We start from the raw sequence: 22,039 nt of genomic DNA, 5'->3' as shown, positions 1-22,039 counted from the left end.
ACTTACCCTAAAGAGTGCACTTCAATGCCTGGAGGAGGCTTGATGGGTTCTCAATGTCTTTGCCTTATGTTTTTGATGTTTTGATGATCTAACAAACTTGTCGTGAAGAACCAGATAGAGAACCTGACCTACATTTCAACTGTCCTGATCCATGAACGACCTCAGGGAGGAACACAACAGGGACCTGGTGACTCGGTCCCTTAGAGTTCTCTGAAAGATTTACAAGTTTGTGACTGCTCGCAATCATTACAAAGAGGAACACAACAGGGACCTAGTCTCTAAGGTTTCCTGGCATAAGTATAAGTTAACATAACAGCCGGAACGTAATAGTGGAAAGTGACTATATCGCAAATGTTACAGAAGAGGAACACAACATGGACCTGGTCTGTTTGTGTTCTCTGACAGAAGTACAAGTCCACTATCCAGCTGGAACGCAATTGCACAGAAGTGACTGTGCAGCAGACAGTGCAGCAGTCACTTGTCATTAGGAAGAAGTGTGTACCAAGAAGTGACATCACTATCCATTGTGAATTGACATCACCATGGTAATGTCTTTTGTGATATAACAACCTGGTGCAAGGCACAACTTCTTCCTTGTGCATTCAGTGATATTCTCTCAAGCATAACAGCATTCATCCTACATTGAAGTCACTGGTGTGTCAAGAACAAGAAGACAACTCCACTAAGGATCAGTTTCTTAATGAGTTTATGTACATCCGTAGTTGAGTTGTAATCTTGTTATTTGCTCTTCATTGTATTTCCTAGTTTGCTTTCTTAGAAGCTTTGTCTTAGGAACAAATCAAAATTCGTAAACTCCCTGAGTTTATGTTGTGGCTAGGTTTAGTCATAAGCAAAATCCTTTGTAACCGTAGTGTGACAAAGTGGCTTGTGGTGAAAACATAACAAGTTAGTCAAAGCCTTTGTAACTAGGATAGTTATAGAGTGGCTTGTAATGAGAGCATCACAAGTTAGTTGAAGTCTTTGCAATAGGGTTATTGTAAAGTGGCTTGTAATAGGGAGATTGCAAGTTAGTGAAGTTAAAAGCCTACAAGAGTAGGTCGTGGTTTTTTGATCCCTTGTGTGGGATTTTTCCACGTAAAAATCCCTTGTCTTCTTTACTTCCAGCATTCATAGCATTCTCAGCATCATCTCATATAGGACCAGGTACTCTATAGTTTGGTGGACTCACACAACTTAACAATTGGTATCAGCGCAGGTTCTTCCTATCAGGCTAACACCTAGGAAGGATCCTCATGGCTGCTCCACCCAACTTTGAGGAAGGACAATCAACCTACAGACCTCCCAGATTCAATGGTCAGTACTATGGCTGGTGGAAGACCCGCGTGCATGATTTTATGATGGCAGAAGATTCAGAACTGAGGGACATTATTTGTGATGGTCCACACATTCCTATGAAGAAGCTTGAAGAAACAGGACAAATGGTGCCGAAAGGCAGAAAAGAGTACAACGACATCGGCAGAAAAGTTGTAGAAAAGAACTATCGTGCCAAGAAAATCTTGATGTGTGGCATTGGACCTGATGAGTACAACAGAGTCTCAGCTTGTGACACTGCCAAAGAAATATGGGAAGTGTTGCAAACTGCTCACGAAGGAACCACTCAGGTCAAACAATCCAGGATTGACATACTCACCACGGAATATGAGCTCTTTAGGATGAAGGATGATGAATCTATACAAGATATGCACACCAGATTCACCTCCATCATAAATGAGTTGCATTCACTTGGAGATGTCATTCCCAGAAACAAGCTTGTAAGGAAAATCCTCAGTGTCCTACCTGGGTCTTGGGAAAGTAAGGTAAATGCCATCACTGAAGCTAAAGATCTATAAACTCTGACCATGATGAGTTGATTGGTAATCTTAAGACATATGAGATGAAAAGAAAGAAATACAACGAAAGAAGAGAGCCTAAGAAGGAGAAGAACCTAGTACTCAAAGCTGAAAGTAGTGACTCAAGTGATGAAGATAGTGACATGGCCTATCTTACTAAAAGATTTCAAAAGATGGTTCGAAGAAATGGTGGTATACCAAAGAAGAACAGTTCAAGTAAAGCAAGGAACAATTATCTTTGTCACAGGTGCGGAAAGTTAGGGCATTTCATCAAAGACTGCCCACTCGTGAAACAGGAGCAATACAAACTAAATCCAAACAAAGCAGCAAAACGGAACCTGGTTCCAGACAAACGATTCAATCAAAAAAGTGCTGCTGACAATATCGTAAAGCAGGCTCTTGCTGCTTGGGGAGACTCCTCTAGTGAATCCGAAAGAGAACCAGATGCAGAAACAAGTTCCATGATGGCAGTGGAAACTGAAGCAACGAAGTATGATTCACTATTCGCGCTGATGGCTCAGTCTGATGGTGATGAAGAAGATGAAGACGATGAGGTAATTTTCAGGGATGTTCAGAGAAATCTGAAATCCTACTCTTCTAAGAAGTTAAGGTCTTTAGAAAATGTCCTAATTGATGCCTATTATAGCCTTGTTAATGACAAAGAGATCCTGACCATAGAACTAGGAGAAGCCGAACAATCTAGAGATGATCTGGTGGTGTGTGTGGTGGATCTAAATGAGACCGTAGCTAATCTTGAAAAAGAAAAAGAAGCCTTGAACAAAAGAATAACTAGTGTTGAAAATGAGAGAGACGATATGATGGTAGTAGTTGTTGATCTGAAAGAAACAATAGAAGGTCTTAGCAATGAGAAACACACCTTAGAAGAAAAAATTGAAACTATAGAGCAAGAGAGGGGTGACCTTTTAGTGATAAGCACCGATCTAGAGGAAACCATTGAGGAACTCAATAGAGAACATAGGAATGTGAGTCTTGGTAAAGGGAAGGAAGTAGCTAGTGAGTCACACATTAAGCTTGAAAAGGAATTAGCTGCTGTGAAAACTAGCATATGTGGTGAACTTGAGAAGAATCAGCAACTTCAAGCTGAATTGGAGAATGTAAGAATTGATCTTGAGAAATCTCTGAAGTGGACCTGGTCCTCAGATGCTGTCACTACCATGTATCTTAACAATAGTGAAAACAGGCAGGGCATCGGATTCCAAAGGGAGAAAACCCCTTACAACCCTCACAGCAAATACGTCACTATCCCTGATAACTGGCTATGTACCCACTGTGGGAACAATGGGCACTTTAAGGAAAATTGCCAGGCCAGGGTTCAGTCTGTTCAGAAAAACTAAGTGTTTACTGATAAAGTGACTACTAACAAGGGACCAGGTACCACTCGCAAGAAACGGATGTTGCCTGCATGGACTAGGAAAGCCCTTATTCATCCTTTCTCTCATAACAAGGGACCCAAACTAGTTTGGGTTCCTAAATCTTACCCATGATTTGCATGTGCAGGGAACAATGAGAGGAAGCAGACTGCAATGAACCATGGACTTGGATGCCTAAATCATGTGACTGAATGCATCATGGAAGTCTTCTCACTGAAAGCTTTGCAGGAAGGGAATGTATCCTCCAAAAAAAAGGGGGAGTAAAGGGTACATTCTCGGCGAATATAAAGTTGGCAAGGTTCTTTGGCACTCTGGCACTCAGTTGGGAACATGTACTATGTGAATGGTCTAAAGTACAATCTCCTGAGTATCTCTCAAATCTGTGATAGAAGGAACAAAGTAGAGTTCTTATCAAGAAGTGGGCACAGTTACCAATTTGATAACTGGCCAAGAGGTCTCAGTGGACAAAGGAAACAAGAACATCTATTGTGTTGACTATGAATCTCCATAAGCTGGTGGTATGAGATGGGCGAAGTCAGAATCTTGGCATGAAGGATTGATGCATACAAGGTTCTCACCTCTGAACAAATTGATGCAGAAAGACCTGGTCCGTGGTCTGCCAAACTCAAGATTCACGTGGTCACTGGTTCACAAAGACAAAACTGAAGGAGAACAGATCAGATCCGACCATGGGACATAATTGAACATCACCAAGAGTTTCAGGGCAAAAGCAGTAAATACTGATTTCCTACTTAGTGAACAGGTGTATGATCAGGTCCATCCTGAATCAAAACCCACTACAAGCTGCCAAATGAAAGAAAATCAAAGGCACTCATCTGAGGACCTTTTGATTAAAGATGCCATGCTCTCAACAATGGGAAGGACCAACTTGGGAAATTTGATGCAAAAAGGCGATGAAAGAATCCTTCTGGGATACTATTCACAAAGCAAACGCCATAAAGTCTACAACAAAAGGGGCACACTGGTTGAAGGGAGTATTCATATGCTACTCAACGAAACACCTTCCTCTAACGAAGAAGGAGACAGTGATGATCAATAAAATGAACCATCTCTGATCCCCAAGAAATATCCGAGGTTTCAAATAGGGAGGCTGACATGATGAGTAAGATGAAGGAAATATATGAAATACAATGCAAAATCAACCTCCACCTCTCACATGGAACCTGGTACTTCACTTACTACCACTGAGGCTGAAGAAAGAGCGGAGATGCAATTCATGGCGCTCCACAAGCAGAAGAACAAAGAGTATAGAATAATCAAATTAACCTCCCGAGTTCCCTACAAAGCAAACTTCAGTCTCAAACTGGAAACTCAAAACTCCCATCCACCTGATAACACAATCACTCCTCTTCATTATGAACTCGGTTGAGAAATCAGAAATCTGTGTCTCTTCTTTCCAGTCCTTTCTGTGTTTCTCTTTGAGGAATAGAATCCAAGCTCAAGTCCCAAGGAATCATACTGGAATGCTGTCAAAAGAAGTCTTGAGTTATCTTGAGGGAACACAAGACCTGGTACCGCTTAATCCTATTTAATAAGCTAATGGTTAACTATGCAGGAGAGCTCGTATACAGAAAAGGAGCACCTATGGAGTGGTCCACGTGTCATGATCATGACTCACTCCCTTGGGGACTAGGAAACAAAACTCAATTGCCTCATCAACAACTGAAGACTGCAGAACAAGAGGACTAAGCACATTGAGGGGTGGCATTATCTTTTGAGGGTTCTGTAGATAAGAAGACAAGATCCCAAATATCTTCGCCAAAGCCTTGTGTGGAGAATATTCTGGAAGAAACAAGGAGAAGATAGGGTCATGAGAAGTCTAATGAAGAACCTGATTCTCCAACTGTTGGTTGTGCAAGACACTCTCGGAATAAATTAGCTAAAGTGTTTCTGACCAAGCTTAACTCACATCGATACTGTTGGAGTTAAACACGCATGATGATCGTAGAAGCTAAAGGTGCATTTATGGACTGCGAAAGAAGAGCTGCCAAAACCTTTTCAAAAATCGCTCGGGCATCAGGTTCCATGTACCACATGTTAGTATTAATGTGTGTTTCTATATGCATTCCATCTCAAAATGGGAACATAATTAACTCAACTGCCACATCATCTAACTTTTCAAAGTCTGCATGACATGTCTGGTCTTTCAAATTCCTTCATCCCCTCTGCACAATAACGTTTCCCCACAAACCTACTGCCATTTTCAAAAATCATTTAGAACCCGTTTCTCTCTCTTCTCATCATTAGTTCTCTTTCCACTAAAACTAATCTCACCAAGTCATGAACCTTCAGCTCTTCCATATAGCTGTGATCCTCCTTCATCACTCTCTCCCACTCTACTTGTCTTCTAAATACCCCTCTAATGGCCATCGAACGATCGCTTCCTTCTCCCACCAGTAACACCACACCTACTTCCCTATCATCCTTAAAATCATCCCCAGAGAATCACTATTTCACTCTTTCCAATACTCGTGTATCTACACCTGGTTCCTCCTCTATTCCTATAGCGTTTCCTTTTCTGACAAACCCTGCCTTCCTTCCACACATTGAAAACCCTATGTTTCGTCACTCCTCTGATCTCATCAAGGAGCACTCAGGAGCTTTTCCCTCTCAAGCATCTGAAGTCTCTGAGGACGATCCTGATCAGTATCTGAACTCTGCAATGTTGGACTTGGTTACACTCACAGAGTCACCAGAAAAGGAAGAAACGCATAACATCATGGCTATTGCTGCTGAGAGTCTGATCAATGAAGGAGCATATCTCTCATCTGAGTATCAGGGGGAAGACACTCCATTCCTGAGCGATGTAAGAACCATAGTACTCCTCGAATCTTTGGTTCGTGAGACCCTCCCAAAAAAAAACTGCTGAAGAACCTGATTCTCTTCCAGGAAAACCCACTTCTGCATCTCCTGATCATCCTAAGCTCTTAGGATCCTCCTCCAAGTCACCCACTATCAGGTCACAACAGAAAGAGGGTTTTGAGTCCACTGCGCAGAAAAATAGGAGGAGTGTCAAGACAAGGAAAAGGAGGTTGATGAATTAAAAGGAATGTGTTACTAACAAGAGTGTTTCAGACAGCGTCACTGACAAAATTGCTCTAAAGAAACCTGGTTCCTTAGTGCAACAATCTGTGAAAGTTCAGAAGTCTGTGGATAAAGCTTCCGATGAAACTATTGAGAAACAAAATGGTGCATCCTTAAAGGGCAGCAACAAGTCTAAAAGGAGTCAAATTGAGCAAGCCATGTCTGGAGATGATACTGTGGGGCCAGTAAGCTGGAAAGGAAAGTCTGTTGAAGGATCTAGCAAACGAAAACGGGAAACTGTTAGAGAACCTAGTGCTCTGAGGACATTGCCCAGTGACAGAGGTCTTTGGCAGCAGAGACTAAGAACTCAAAAAGTATTGTGGGGTCGTACATTTGACCCAACAATTTTAAAGATGGCGGGTATGTGACAAATTCTGGAGATTGTTGAGTTTCAGCAATGGGAGCACTTGTTTCAGGAAAACATGCCTCTGGTGTACGAAGATGCGGTGCAAAGCTTCTACGCATCTCTCTTCAATGTTGAGGGGGATCACATTTGTGCGCTAGTAAATGGAGTAGACATTGTACTCGGTGCTTCAGCGTTGGGAAAGATTCTCAGAATCCCATGTGAAGGGATGTCCTCAGTCAAAGGTGTCTGTGGTGTCAACTTTAGGAGAGCAATCATAAAAGAGCAAGCTATTCAGCAGGGGGAACAGGTGCATAAGAAGGTATTACTTCCTGAGTATCAGCTTCTCTTTGAATTGGTCAATAAGGTACTCTTACCTTGTTCTGAGAGGCGGTCTATTGCTACAAAGTCGGATATGGACTTAATGGAATCGCTTGATGAGTTTGTCCCAATCAATCTGCCAGCAATCATGATAGACCATATGCAAAAAGTGGCAATCTTTAAAGGTGGGAATCATGGGTTACCATATGTCTTTCTCCTCGCTCAGGTGTTTAGATTCTACAAGGTCCCCTTGGGGAACCCCAGAGTAGGAACACGCAAGCAAACCTTTTCTAAGACCACTTTAGAAGAATGTGAATGTGTAGAAAGAGTTGGTGGAAGCATCTCGACCATTTCTCAACTGATCAACGCTCAAAATATAGCTTCTGAAGAGATCAAAAGGTTGAGGGCTCAAATGCCATACTGGAGACTCAGCTCAGTCAAGCAAGTAAAGGACCTGATTTTGTTAATGAAGAAGTTGCCCGACTGACAAAGGAGAATGATAAAATTCGAGCACAATTACTTGAAGAACAACTGTCTGCAAATGCTCGACTGGACCTGGTTCTCAAAACCATTGTTGCCTCTTCTTCCAAGCCTCCTTCCTCTAGTGCCCCCTAGGATCCTATTCGTGTCCAGCTATTTTTGCTCTAACATTTTGTGGCTGTTGTTTTCTTTCTGTTTGCCTTATTTTAGTGATGGCATGCTGGAATTCACCATTATTGCTCCTGTCTTGCTCAGTCCATTGTTAATAGTAATGACACAGCTCCTCTTTTTGCATGTACATTGTTGTTTTCCTCTAGCTTCTCTTTTCTGTCATGTTGTGTGCACATATGTGGCATGAGTTAGCTATGTTGGACTTCTTTATGCTGGTTATCTGCTTGTGTTTCTTTTTAATGATGCCAAAAGGGGGAAATTGCATAGTAGTAAGGGGGAATTCAAATTCAAAAGATTAAGGGGATCTGAGATTCAGGGGGAACTTGCGTAGTCCTGGTAGCTTATCTGGTTGTTTTTGCTCTAATCAAATAATATCATCCACGCCTAAGTTTCTCATCATCAAAAAGGGGGAAATTGATGGGTTCTCAATGCCTTCGCCTTATGCTTCTGATGTTTTGATGATCTAACAAACTTGTCGAGAAGAACCAGATAGAGAACCTGACCTACATTTCAACTGTCCTGATCCATGAACGACCTCGGGGAGGAACACAATAGGGACCTGGTGACTCGGTCCCTTAGAGTTCTCTAAAAGATTTACAAGTCTGTGATTGCTCGCAATCATTACAAAGAGGAACACAACAGGGACCTAGTCTCTAAGGTTCCCTGGCAGAAGTACAAGTTAACAGAACAGCCGGAACGTAACAGTGGAAAGTGACTATATCGCAAATGTTACAGAAGAGGAACACAACTGGGACTTGGTTCGTTTGTGTTCTCTGACACAAGTACAAGTCCATTATCCAGCTGGAACGCAATTGCACAGAAGTGATTGTGCAGCAGACAGTGCAGCAGTCACTTGTCATTAGGAAGAAGTGTGTACCAAGAAGTGACATCACTATCCATTGTGAATTGACATCACCATGGTAATGTCTTTTGTGATATAACAACCTGGTTCAAGGCACAACTTCTTCCTTGTGCATTCAGTGATATTCTCTCAAGCATAACAGCGTTCATCCTGCATTGAAGTCACTGGTGTGTCAAGAACAAGAAGACAACTCCACTAAGGATCAGTTTCTTAATGAGTTTATGTACATCCGTAGTTGAGTTGTAATCTTGTTATTTGCTCTTCATTGTATTTCCTAGTTTGCTTTCTTAGAAGCTTTGTCTTAGGAACAAATCAAAATTCGTAAACTCCCTGAGTTTATGTTGTGGCTAGGTTTAGTCATAAGCAAAATCCTTTGTAACCATAGTGTGACAAAGTGGCTTATGATAGAAACACACAAGTTAGTCAAAGCCTTTGTAACTAGGATAGTTATAGAGTGGCTTGTGATGAGAGCATCACAAGTTAGTTGAAGTATTTTCAATAGGGTTATTGTAAAGTGACTTGTAATAGGGAGATTGCAAGTTAGTGAAGTTAAAAGCCTTCAAGAGTAGGTCGTGGTTTTTTGATCCCCTTGTGTGGGATGTTTCCACGTAAAAATCCCTTGTCTTCTTTACTTCCAACATTCATAGCATTCTCAGCATCATCTCATATAGGACCAGGTACTCTATAGTTTGGTGGACTCACACAACTTAACAAGCCTGCATATACACCTCCTCAAGCAAATCTCCACGAAGAAATGCATTGTTTACATCTAGTTGTGAGATTTGCCATTTCTTCTTTGTTGTTATGGCAATGAGGGACCTGACAGTGGTCATCTTGACCACTGGAGAGAAGTTCTCTGTATAGTCTACACCAGCCTGTTGAGTGTACCCCCTTAACAACTAAAATTGCTTTGTATCTTTCTATACTACCATCTGCTCTATGTTCGACTCTATACACCCATATACACCCAATAGCCTGTTTTCCCTTAGGTAGAGGGACTAGGTCTCATGTGTTATTAGCATATAAAGCTTCAAACTCCTGTGTCACGACACTCTGCCAGGCAGGGTACATAGCAACTTCTTCATGTGAAGTTGGTTCTCTATCATTGCAAATGTTCTTTACAGTGTGCTGACTATCAGGATGTAGGGCATCATAAACAATATGATTATTATGAGAGAACATGGCATGTAGGGAGAAGTTAGTGTTAGATTTCAGGTTATCTTGCAAACATAGTCATTCAAATGTGAAGGGAGTTTGTGTTCCCTATTAGATCTTCTAAAACCCAGTTGTTCTTCTAGTGATTGTTGGGGTGAAACCATGTCTTGTAGTTGTTCTACTGGAACCTGTGGCTCATATGAAGAAGATACAGGTGAGAAGGTAGCAGGTGATGTATCAGGACTTGGGGAGTTGATGTTTTCCTGATCACTGATGTTGTGGGATATATAAGTATTAGTGTGGTTAGGTGGATCATCAGGTGGATTATCAGTGAATGGTGCATTAGGAAAAATAGGTGGAATGCTAGTTGGAATAAATACGATATTTCTTATTTTGTACTTTTTAGGGTTTCTTGGAAATACCCCTTATAATTATCAAGAGATAGAAAACAAAGAGGGGATCTACACTTTCTGATAAGAGCACATTGTAAAAGTTGACTTGAGAGAATATACAAACATAGTCCTGTTCACTGATTATCTTATTCAAGCACACGTTGATTAATTTTTGTTCACAAGATCCAAAGATTCCTTAGCCATCTTCACTTCTCATCTTTCCACGTTGATGTCAGGAGAAAGAACCATCCAAATCATACAATAATTGGGTGGTAGATTCCTTCTTATTACACTTATTGTCATTATCTACATTTATTGCATGTTTATGTTATCGTATTTATTGATACTCATTTAGTATAAACGGGCTAGTTAATATTCTCAAATGCCGTTCATCTTACTGATCTCCCATAATATATGATCTAAAATTTATTATTTTTAACTAAGATTCATCCCTCATTTCATCATTAATTAGTTTAACAAAAGGCTTAACACTCTTTGGTCAAACAGGACCCATTTGGTTGGCCTAAATTATTAATATTACGAGGAGACGCCACTTGGAATGCAAAACTCGTTTAATATTATTCTTTGTCCGATTCCTTTTGGAATTCTTTTTCCTTTTTTTCTCTTAGTTAAAAAAACAAAGTCCATTAAAAATAAGCAAAAAGTTAACATGCCGTACAAAGAAAATTATAAATTAAATATAGATGATAAGGTGAATGTCTATTAACAATTTGCTAAAGATTCTTCATCTTTTCATCTTCCTATTATTCAATCATATAATTCTCCCTTCATTTAATCATATGATCCTTAAACAAAAGAGTAAAACAAATAAATTATTAGCTAAAAGAAGAATCAAAATGTCGTATGTAGACGTTGGGCTTGTCTTATTTTCCGTATACATTGTGCAAGGTTTGTATTTTCTGTCGTCATTTTATTTTAACAAGAGCTTTAATTAGATAAGAATTGGTAAATTCATTTATAGATGACTAAATTTATATATTCGATTATATAAAGATTTTTGTACTATTAGATAGTTCGAAAAATATTTATAGGCAACCCTTCATAAAAGTTGAATATGTAATCTTTATTTAATGAAATTGGTTTTTAGACATTATAAAAGTTCCAAAAATAAAAAGAGTGCCATATAATTGAAATGAATGAAGTACGATATTAGAGCCTGGTAATTTATCTCGTGAAATTAGTTTTTATTATTTTCTTTTTATGCGAAAAAAGAACATTTCATTCATATATTCCATGTTTCTGTACTTGTCAATCAAATGGAAAGTCGTTGAATATTCACTTAATTTCTTTAATTGTTCGAGCTTGGATAATAATATTTCCTTCACCATTTGAATAAGATAACGTATTCCTCTAACTTCAAAAACAATTAAAAATACTTATTCGCTCACTTTTTTTACTCTAAACGAAGCACTACTCACAAATTGATGTACTCCCTCCGTCTCATATTATTTTGCATATTTCTTTTTTATACGTCCCTTAAGAAATATTAATTAAAAAAGGGAATGGATTATTCTACCCTTATTTATGTCTTAAGATGTAATCTCTCTTTTATTAAATATTTATTCTATTTATGTGTTATCTTCATATTCAAGAACAATTATTACTAAGGGTAAAAAAGAAAACAAAACAATCAATTTTGTCTTGAACTTCTAAAATGACAAATAATTTAAGACAACTATTTTTAGTAACCACGACTTTTAATATGAGACGGAAGGAGTAATGTTTAAACATATTTTAGTGAAAGAGGAATTTATAAATGCCACATATTTTAGATTGATTTCTACAGCTAGGTGCATTGAGTGTGTTGTAAAGTATTTATAAAGAAATTAATTCTTGTTTTTCCCCACCATAAAGCCATTAATTCAGCAAACAAATAATTAGCTTGTCGTGATTTGCATTAAGGATTCCATTTAATACTATAATTTATGATCATATCATAGGCATAATATTCTTTGCAAATTTGTAGCTATGTCAATGATCAACTCAAGGTGCGATCACATGTTCAAAACAATTGGCACCAAGCATCAATAAGCCAAGATTTGAAATTATTGGGATTCGGAATTCTAAGTCCCTTTTAGTTATTTAGTACAAAATTAATAATTTTACATATTCAATAAATTTTGTAAAAAAAAATGCTATTGAATTCGATCGAACCCGTAATAAAAAAATTTAAGAAAATTTATATGACTTAACCACGTGTGGAGATATCTATAATATTCTTCTTTCTCCGTCCAAGCAATCTTCCATGATTTGGGCTTTAAGAAAGATTTTCTCTTCTATTTTGAATGTTTCGTTTTCCATTATTATTGATGTGCTGGAACCACTCTGTATATCAACAAATTACAACATAGGAGATTTTTTTTTTGGTTTCTCACTCGGTATTCGTATTGAAACTCGATTATATCCGGATTCATGAATAATCTATATATACCTACTAGAAAAAGTAAAATATTAAATCTGGCCGGCTATATATACAATAATTTTTTATTTTTGTTTTTAATAATAGGTGAAGGTAACGTGAATATTTAAATTCAAAGATTAAAAATATAATGTGAAATTTACTCATTTTTTGGTTTTGTTTTCTCTCAAAAGCAAAACAATATTCTGTTTAGCTCTCGAGGCTTTGATTAGATATAAGAATCCAACACATAATATCACGAGTTTGAATTATCTTGTAAATAAAAATTGATAATATTTAAATAAATTAAAAAATCTATTATTTATTAAATTTTGATCTGTTTATCACTAGCCAGCTGAAATTTACAACAACAACAACATACCCAGTAAAATTTTACTAGTGGGGTCTGGGGAGAGTAGAGAGTACGCAGACCTTACCCTACACCGAAAAGGGTAGAGAGGTTGTTTCCCGGAGACTCTTGGCTCGACAAGAGAGACAACAATATCATAAAAGAAACAAAAGAAAAGGCATGTAACAGCAAAATGTGCCAGAAAGAAAATAACAACAACGAATAAGTGAAAGGACAATAACACAAAACTATGCAAAACAACAATATGAACACAACATAGACCGCTAACAAACCTAAACAAAACTCTATCAGACTACCCGGTATAAAGAGGGAAGAACTCTCGACTACCCCTAGCCTACCACCCTAATGCTCGACCTCCACATGTTCCTATCAAGATCCATGTCCTCGAAAATCTGAAGTTGCGCCATGTCCTGCCTGATCACCTCCCCCCAATACTTCTTAGGACGCCCTCTGCCTCTTCTCGTACCTGCTAAAGTCAACCGCTCACACCTCCTAATCGGTGCATCTAGGCTTCTCCTCCGCACGTGTCCGAACCATCTAAGCCGCGCTTCCCGCATCTTGTCGTCCACAAGAGCCACGCCTACCCTCTCCCGAATATCTTCATTCCTAATTTTATCCGGCCTAGTGTGCCTAAACATCCATATCATCATCCTCATTTCTGCTACTTTCATCTTCTGGATATGTGAATTCTTGACTGGCCAACACTCAGCCCCGTACATCATGGCCGGTCTAACCACCGCTCTATAGAACTTACCTTTGAGTTTCGGTGGCACATTCTTGTCACACAGGACTCCAGACGCTAACATCCATTTTATCCACCCCACCCCAATACGGTGCGTAACATCCCCGTCGATCTCCCCATCTCCCTGGATAATTGACCCTAAGTACTTAAAACTTTCTCTCTTGAGGATGACCTATGAGTCAAGCCTGACTTCCACATCTGCTTCCCCCGCCACGTCGCCGAACTTACATTTCACATATTCCGTCTTAGTCCTATTCAACTTGAAACCTTTGGACTCCAGGACCTGCTTCCATACCTCTAGTCTCCCATTCACACCACCTCACGTCTCATCAATCAGAACTGTATCATCAGCAAACAACATACACCATGGCACCTCTCCTTAGATATGGTGTGTCAGTGCGTCCATCGCCAGAGCAAATAAGAACGGGCTGAGCGCAGATCCTTGGTGTAACCCCATAACAACCGGAAAAGGCTCTGAGTCACCCCTCATAGTCCTAACCCGAGTCATAGCTCCATCATACATATCCTTTATCGCCCTAATGTAAGCCCCCAGCACACCTTTCACCTCCAGACACCTCCAAAGGACGTCCCTAGGAATCTTGTCATACGCCTTCTCTAGGTCAATAAACACCATATGCAAATCCCTCTTCCTATCACTGTATAGTTCAACCAACCTCCTGATAAGGTGGATAGCTTCCGTAGTAGAACGACACGGCATGAATCCGAACTAGTTTTCCGATATAGACACTGCCCTCCTTATCTTCCCTTTTACCATCCTCTCCCACACTTTCATGGTATGACTTAGTAACTTGATACCCCTATTACTGTTACAATTCTGGATATCCCCTTTGTTCTTGTACACCGGAACCATTGTACTCTACCGCCACTCATCAGGCATCTTCTTTGTCCTGAAGATAACATTAAACAACTCAGTCAGCCACTCCAAGCCTGCTCTACCCGCATATCTCCAAAACTCTACTGGAATTTCGTCTGGTCCGGTCGCTTTGCCCCGACCATCTTACCCATCGCACCCACGACCTCCTCAACCTTAATGCGCCTACAATACCTAAAGTCTCGGTGACTTTCGGAGTGCCTCAAGTGCCCTAACATGATGTTTCCACCCCCCTCTTCATTCAGAATTTTATGAAAGTACGACTGCCATCTTTGCCTAATCTGGACCTCTTCCATCAATACTCGACCGTCCTCGTCTTTGATGCACCTCACTTGATCTAGGTCTCGAGCCTTCTTTTCTCTCGCTTTGGCCAACCGAAGTAACTTCTTATCCCCACCTTTGCCCCCAAGTTCCTCATAAAGCCGACCAAAAGCAGCAGTCTTAGCCTGTGTGACCGCTAATTCCGCCTCCTTCCTAGCCTCCTTATATCTTTCTCTATTCGCTCTCCTCTGATCCTCGTCGGTGCTCTCTACTAACTCAATGTAAGCCAACTGAAATTTATTAAGTAAAATATACTACTATATTTAATGAAGAAAATGGCTCCAAAAGTTGTAGGAGCTAGAACAGTTAAAAGAAAGGGCTAACTGGCAAGAGTTGTAATGAAGTACGCCCTCCGGTCCACAATAAGTGATTTTTTATTTGTTTTCACACAGATTAAGAAATTCACCTTTTAACATTAATTAGCAATAAAATTGACCATATTACCCTTTACTATCTCTTCATATAAACACTCCTAACACATACTCCAACACTATTTACTCCAAGGGCAATGTAGGAAAAAAATAATTAATTCATTCTTGAAATCTGGAAAAATCACTTATTTTGGATCGGAGGGAGTAATAAGTAGTCCTATATTCTTAATTAGAGATTTTAGATTAGAGTCTTGGTTATGAAATTCTTCAATGTGAGATTTTTGGACGCGACTCTAAATTTAATCGGATCTCAATATGCGTTTCAAATATTGTAAAAATTTATTGTATTTCTGCAAGAGATTATTTTCACGACTCGAATCTATGACCTCCTGATCTTATGACAATATTTTTAACAGTTACGCCAAAGCTTTCCAAATATCGGAATGGGGAACCCAAAAAATAGGGGCTCAAAAGCCTTCCCTCAACCTATTCACCACTAAAAAAATCTTAGTACTCCGTGAGTTGTGACACAAACCCCACCACGCAACCTCCTCTAAAAATTAGAAAACTGTAGCAAAGCAAAGTGTCGGTGGCTCGGCACCTAATTGCCAATTTGCCATTGCCAGCATTATTAGTAGTCACATTAAAAGCACAAATATCTTTACTAATAAAGTATTAAAGCAGTGTCTATCTGTGACATTCACGATAAAGCTAATCAAGAAAAAGACTCATACCCCACCTCATTTCTTGCCACGTACATAGCGGTGCTCTTATTACTTTCTTTATTTATTTTCTCCCTATGATGTGAAATGAATCTATCCGTTGTTTCCTGTATTGGGTCTCTGCATTTTGACAAAGACACCCCACCCCCAGCATTTACTCCTCACAATCAAGAATTATTAATACTATTATATTATTATAGCAGTAAATTAAATTCACTTCAGTGGCAGCTGTAAGCTGCTGTATTCTTCTTTGGTCTTATTACATTTCCTTTCCTTTACTTTGACGAAGGAATGATATTTTGCATAATTAGTAAAGTTGTTATAGCCTTTTATAAAAATACAAAGTAATTGAAAGTTAGAGGTTACAAATTAGGCTGCGTACGATAAATTTTTGTGGTCCAATCTTTTTGGCACATCCAAGTTCGATTGGATCCGATAGACCTTTATCATAGCTTAGTGTATCAGACTGCCTTTTATTTTTTTTCCAATACTTTGATATATGTGTTGTTGTTGATTGATAATATAAAGAGATTGGTGTCCCCATGTGAGATGCTTCTACTGAGGCTCATAATAATAATGGCCCCTCTTTACTCCTCTTCCTACTGATTCTTTTATTTCTCCTCTTCTTTCTCTCTTTCTTGAAAAAAGACTTCTTTTATCCTTGTATTCCTTTCTTCTAACGTCTTTTGAGCATTTTAAGCCAACCCCTTTTCTTTATTTTGCTTTATAATTCATCAGGGGTTGAGCCAAATTTTGTATCAACAGAAACAGCAGCATGAGAATGAGAGGAGGTGCTATAGCTGGTGTTTTTATGCTTCTTTTGCCTATTTTCTTTGCTAGTATTTTCAGCCACGCTTCCCCCACCATTCTCAAGGTAATTTTCTTTTTTGTTTTTAGTCTTTTCTTTAGATTTTTTATCTCTTTTTTTTTAATTACTCACAAAGTTATTTAGCTGTGTTTTTTCTTTAATATGCTTAAAAATGGTATATGGAGAAAAAGGGTGATGGAAAAAGCAGTAAAAATGTAATCTTGATGTGAAACAGGTTGTAGAAAAATGTAATCTTTTGTGTTTTTAATCTTTTCTTTAGATTTTGTATCTCTTTTCTCATGAATTACCCACATAGTTATTTAGCTTTGTTGTTGCTTTACTGTACCTTTTTCTTGTTGGTCTTTTGAGATTTGACTACAAATAGTAGATGGAGAAAGAGGGTGAAGGAAATAGCAGTAAAAATGTAATCTTGAAGTGAAAATGGTTGTAGAATAAGGTATGTGAAATTCTGATAAAAATTGTCATTTAACATTTAAAATCAATTAAAGAGGGGTAGGTGGGGGGGGGGGGGTAGGGTTTTAAAAGGTTTAGATCTTAGAGTTAGGCATACAGTTTATAATGTAGGTTTAAAGGAGTGGACTTTTCTACCTGAGGAAGAAAGGATGAATCTTGAATTTTTGGTGGATATGGCAATTGGGGAAATTTTCTGAATATGGAAATTGGGGTTTTGTTTATTAGCATTGTGGAAAGAAAGTTGAATTTTTGTTAGGTGGATTTTGCTGATTTAGTAGTATCTTTTGATATCAAAATCCTTATCAAGTTGAAGCAGTAACTGTCAAAAAAATTATTGTTTTGGTATAATTTCTAAATCTAGCAGTATTTGACTAATTTGTGTTTAAGGAAGGGTTTGGTGAGTCATTGAGTTGGATCTGTTGACTTGGACTAGTTAAGTGTTATTTGTTTAATGGTTTGTTTCGGTATAAGCCTATCTTCATGCCACTTGCTGCATGGTTTACAGGAATGTGAAGTTTGGATCTGTTGACTGTCCAGTCTGTATAGAAGAATTCTTTAGTCAATGAAAAGATCTAATTTTTGGGATAAAATATATTTGTTTGGTAGATCAACACAGTGGAAGATGTTGCTATTTCCCAAAACTATAATAATATTAATAAAATTCTGTTTGGTACAAGATGATTATATTTCTCTTTCAAAGAGAAGAAAGCATAATTTTCTGGGAAATACATCGCGCAGAGATGCATATCCTAGCCCAAAGAAAAGGAAATAATCATTATTTTTTCCTGTAATCTGATGAACCGAGCAATATAATAACTATTTCTATCCATGGTTTTGGCTTCAATCTCAGTTAGTAGTTTGATAATGAAAAGCTTGGTTTAATGCTATACCGTGGTTTCTGCCGTTGCTTCCTTGACTGAGGTCTTAAATTTATGCACGACATAAAAGGATTAAAGGGGTAACTAACTTGGGTCTGCAAACTTTTCTGAATAGAACCTAACATGGCTAACTAAGAGAACATAAATATCTAAGCAAATACGAAAGAAGTTGGACTGATCAATGTATCTAGTTTAACTTAAACTCTAGAGAGAAATTTGATTGTATAAGCTTATTTGCATGTGCAGGATTTGAATGCTCCAAAATTCAGGCACTCACGTCTTGCGAAGAGTGCTTTACAACGCCAAACTGTGCGTAAGACCTTATTTATCACATTTCACTTGTTCCTCTTAAATTAACTTCTGTTCTCCTGTCAATGAGTTTTTGTGTCTTGCTTGGTTTCTTCTTAGTCCAATGAAGAACAGTCAGAGCTTTGGACGCCTTTGGCGCACCAAGGATGGAAACCTTGTACCGAATCTGATGGTGCCTCCAGTGAGTATCTATGGATCACGTCTTCTATTACATCTAGTTTCGTGGCTTGTGTTGAGCAATCTCTCAGTTGAGCATCAACTTAATCTTGCTATCTAATTTTCTAATGTCTAATTACTGTTCCTTGCACTCTGCAGCAGTACCTGAAAAGTCCGAGGGATACGTTCAAGTGTTCCTTGATGGAGGACTAAATCAACAGAGGATGGGGGTGCGTATCGTATTTCCTTTGTTGATAGTTCCTTTAATGATTAACTCCATCTGTTATAGAATTTGACCCTTCATTACTGACATCTATATTTCTTGGAAAAGATTTGCGATGCAGTTGTCGTTGCCAAAATTCTGAATGCCACACTTGTGATCCCTCAGTTGGAAGTAAATCCTGTTTGGCAAGATTCAAGGTATTTTTAGTATATTGCTAATATTGGTTTAGTTTCAACTTTTAATTTTAAGTATATACAAACTTATCTTCCTCTTTCCTACAGCTCATTCATGGATATATTTGATGTGGATCACTTCATCAATGTATTGAAAGACGACGTATCTATAGTCAAAGAGTTGCCAGATGAATTCGCTTGGAGCACACGAGAATATTATGGCACAGCTATTCGACCTACAAGAATCAAGACTGCTCCAGTTCATGCTTCAGCAAATTGGTACTTAGAGAATGTTTCACCTGTCCTACAGAGGTTAGTTACATGATCGATTTCTATTTTAGTTTAGTTGTATGGTAGTCATGTGGCCTATATTAATTTTAGTATATTAATATTTTATAAATGGATCAGTTACGGAATTGCTGCCATAGCGCCATTTTCTCATCGGCTGACATTCGACAACATGCCCAAATACCTCCAACACCTACGATGTAAAGTCAACTTTCAAGCATTGGCCTTTGTTCCTCACGTCAGACATCTCGGGGATGCCCTTATCAATCGCCTCAGGAATCCTCCTAGTGAAGGCAACATGGTTAGTAACAACTACCTCAGAGAAGTTACCGATCTTAAGCCCAAACAAGGAGCAGGCAAGTTTGCTGTTCTCCACCTTCGCTTCGACAAGGTAAAGCGCCTGCCTTTGTACTGTTATCTGAATTCTAGTGGAATATTGCACTGTCTAGCTATGCTGCAATATCTCCCGATTTAATATCAGTACTTCTAGTTTCCTGAAAGATTGTTTTTTCCTTTATGCCTGTTAATGGCAATATATACTCTACTTATTTATTGATGAATTTTTTCTCTCGGTACTCTCTTTTTCTGTATTTTGTACTTGGGCAATTTTATCTCCACTTAAAATGTGATATTTAAAATTTGACTTGTGATTCTCCAGGATATGGCAGCTCATTCAGCTTGTGATTTTGGTGGTGGCAAGGCTGAAAATTTGGCTCTAGCTAAATACCGGCAAGTAATTTGGGGAGGAAGGGTCATCAACTCTCAGTTTACTGATGAAGAGTTAAGGAGTCAAGGACGGTGCCCATTGACCCCAGAAGAAGTTGGCTTGCTGCTGGCAGCTTTGGGATTCGACAACAGCACTCGCCTATATCTTGCCTCCCATAAGGTGAACACTGAAAGCATTTATAGAATATACTGCCTTTCGTTAAGGTGCTAAAATACTTGAAGTAAAGCCAATATCTTTTGTGTTCTGAAGCTTTTCTTTTGTTCATGTTTTTTCTAGGTTTTTGGCGGGGAACGCCGTATTTCGGCCTTGAGAAATTTGTTTCCCCTGATGGAAGACAAAAAGAGCCTTGCATCTTCTGAGGAAAGAGCTCTTATCAAAGGAAAGGCTTCCTTATTAGCTGCAGTTGATTATTATGTCGGCATGCACAGTGATATATTTGTTTCTGCCTCCCCTGGAAATATGCACAACGCGATGGTAAGCACTTAAACTATTCATCTTCTAGTTTCAGTTTAATTGCTGTACTGCAACGGCAGGAGTCTGTTTCACAAGATGTAAGGGATAAGTGCATATACAATGCCGCTGGATTTTAACTGAAGAAGGTTCTTCTTTGGTTAACAACTTCAACTTTTAAAGCTCTAGATTACCTTTAAGTTAGTGTCCCAAATATTAACATGTTTGATTAGAAGTAGCTGACCCCAACAACAACAACAACCTAGTGGAATGCCACAAGTGGGGTTTGGGGACACAAGTGGGGTTTGGGGAGGGTAGTGTGTGCAGGCCTTACCCCTACCTTGGGAAGGTAGAGAGATGTTGTTTCCGGTAGACCCTCGGCTCAAAAAAGATAAAAAAAAAACAGTAGAAACAAGTAGTGTCAACAAATGGGCCAGAAAGATAATAACAACAATCTCAAAGCCAGAAAATTAAATGGAAAGAAGCAGTAACAACAACAAGGTGCTAAGAGACCGAAGCGGGAGAAAATAGGAAATCATCATAAAATACTAGCAATCTAAGGCAAAAGACTACCATACTAGAAGTAGCTGCTGATGAAGAATCTATTTGGTAAACCAAGAATTACTACTCCCTATGTTACATTTGATATCATTCTCTCTTCTTTTTGGTCTATTCTGTTTTTGAAAACTCGTTAACTTTAAACTTCTTATTTTACCGTTACTGATCTACTCCTATAATCATAGAAATGTCGTGGCACCTTTAAAACCAAAATCTCTAAGGGTACTTTTGGTATGTGCAAAAGTCCAACTTTTTCCCCTTATACCTTGTGTCCCGTCAAACACGCGTATAGGTTGTATACTCTCCCAATCAAACCCAAATTTTGTTTCTATTCACATTATGTTATATTTTTGTATCCCATGTGGTCCAGAGCTAATGAATACACATTGAAATGACAGGTGGGACATAGAACATACAACAATATGAAGACAATAAGGCCAAACATGGCATTATTAGGCCAGCTATTCCTGAATAAGACACTGACTTGGCCTGAGTTTCAAGAATCAGTAGTTGAAGGCCACAAAAACAGACAAGGGCAAATTAGACTTCGCAAACCAAAGCAATCCCTTTATACATATCCTGCTCCTGATTGCATGTGCCAAGCTTGAAAGTTACTACTGAGATTTTAATATAGATCTGTATTGTTTGGACCTCAAATTATTGTTTATTATGCCTATGTAATAGTTAAATAAGATGCCACCCCTTTGTTTACTTATAGGAGTATTTATGTGTTACCACGTGAGTTTTACTTTAGGGGTGGAATATGTGTACAATATATGTATTACTCCTATGAAGAGTGCATATACAGATAGTAGTATTCTAGTTTAAAGATATTTTACTATGTATGTCAGTTCTGTAGACTATTTTAAAGGGTGTTTCATTTTGGTATGTAGAGGTCGATAATTATCAAATGGCAGCCAGTATATTGTATTTTTACTTAATTGATTGATTTAATGTCCTGCTTAAATTTCATCAGTTCAGTTTCCACTTCGAGGGCAAGTCTCAACAATAACAAAATTTAGAGTAATCTCAGAAAGTGGAAGTGGAGTCTAGGGAGGTGGAGTGTGCACAGATCTTGCCCCAGAGGT

At 38.6% G+C, this 22,039-nt stretch overlaps 1 protein-coding gene across 2 annotated transcripts; it reads left to right on the top strand.

Annotated features, from left to right (window-relative positions):
- Nucleotides 1-16,439: 16,439 nt before the first annotated feature.
- LOC109239571 (uncharacterized protein At1g04910-like) lies at nt 16,440-21,892 on the top strand. Of its 2 annotated transcripts, none has more exons than XM_019406150.1 (10): nt 16,440-16,781; nt 18,314-18,376; nt 18,476-18,557; nt 18,695-18,762; nt 18,864-18,952; nt 19,037-19,240; nt 19,337-19,607; nt 19,875-20,102; nt 20,220-20,417; nt 21,350-21,892. In XM_019406150.1, exons 1-10 carry the CDS (start codon nt 16,683-16,685, stop codon nt 21,557-21,559), a joined length of 1,512 nt encoding a protein of 503 aa, XP_019261695.1. In that variant the 5' UTR covers nt 16,440-16,682; the 3' UTR covers nt 21,560-21,892. The 2 variants fall into 2 exon arrangements, with proteins under 2 accessions (XP_019261695.1, XP_019261696.1); XM_019406151.1 differs by having other exon boundaries at nt 18,692-18,762.
- The last annotated feature ends 147 nt before the right edge of the window (nt 21,893-22,039 follow it).

Source organism: Nicotiana attenuata, unplaced genomic scaffold (genome assembly GCF_001879085.1).
Source record: "Nicotiana attenuata strain UT unplaced genomic scaffold, NIATTr2, whole genome shotgun sequence".
Lineage (NCBI taxonomy): Eukaryota > Viridiplantae > Streptophyta > Magnoliopsida > Solanales > Solanaceae > Nicotiana > Nicotiana attenuata.
The sequence above is the reverse complement of the archived record's forward strand: the minus strand, read 5'-3'. Positions and strand labels throughout refer to the sequence as shown.

What these genes read in the sequence shown, in the direction of transcription:
- LOC109239571 (XM_019406151.1), top strand. Translation starts at nt 16,683, where the DNA reads ATGAGAATGAGAGGAGGTGCTATAGCTGGTGTTTTTATGCTTCTTTTG. An exon ending in CGAATCTGATGGTGCCTCCA is followed by an intron (nt 18,558 to 18,691) that starts GTGAGTATCTAT and finishes TGCACTCTGCAG; the next exon opens with CAGTACCTGAAAAGTCCGAG. An exon ending in CCTGTTTGGCAAGATTCAAG is followed by an intron (nt 18,953 to 19,036) that starts GTATTTTTAGTA and finishes TCTTTCCTACAG; the next exon opens with CTCATTCATGGATATATTTG.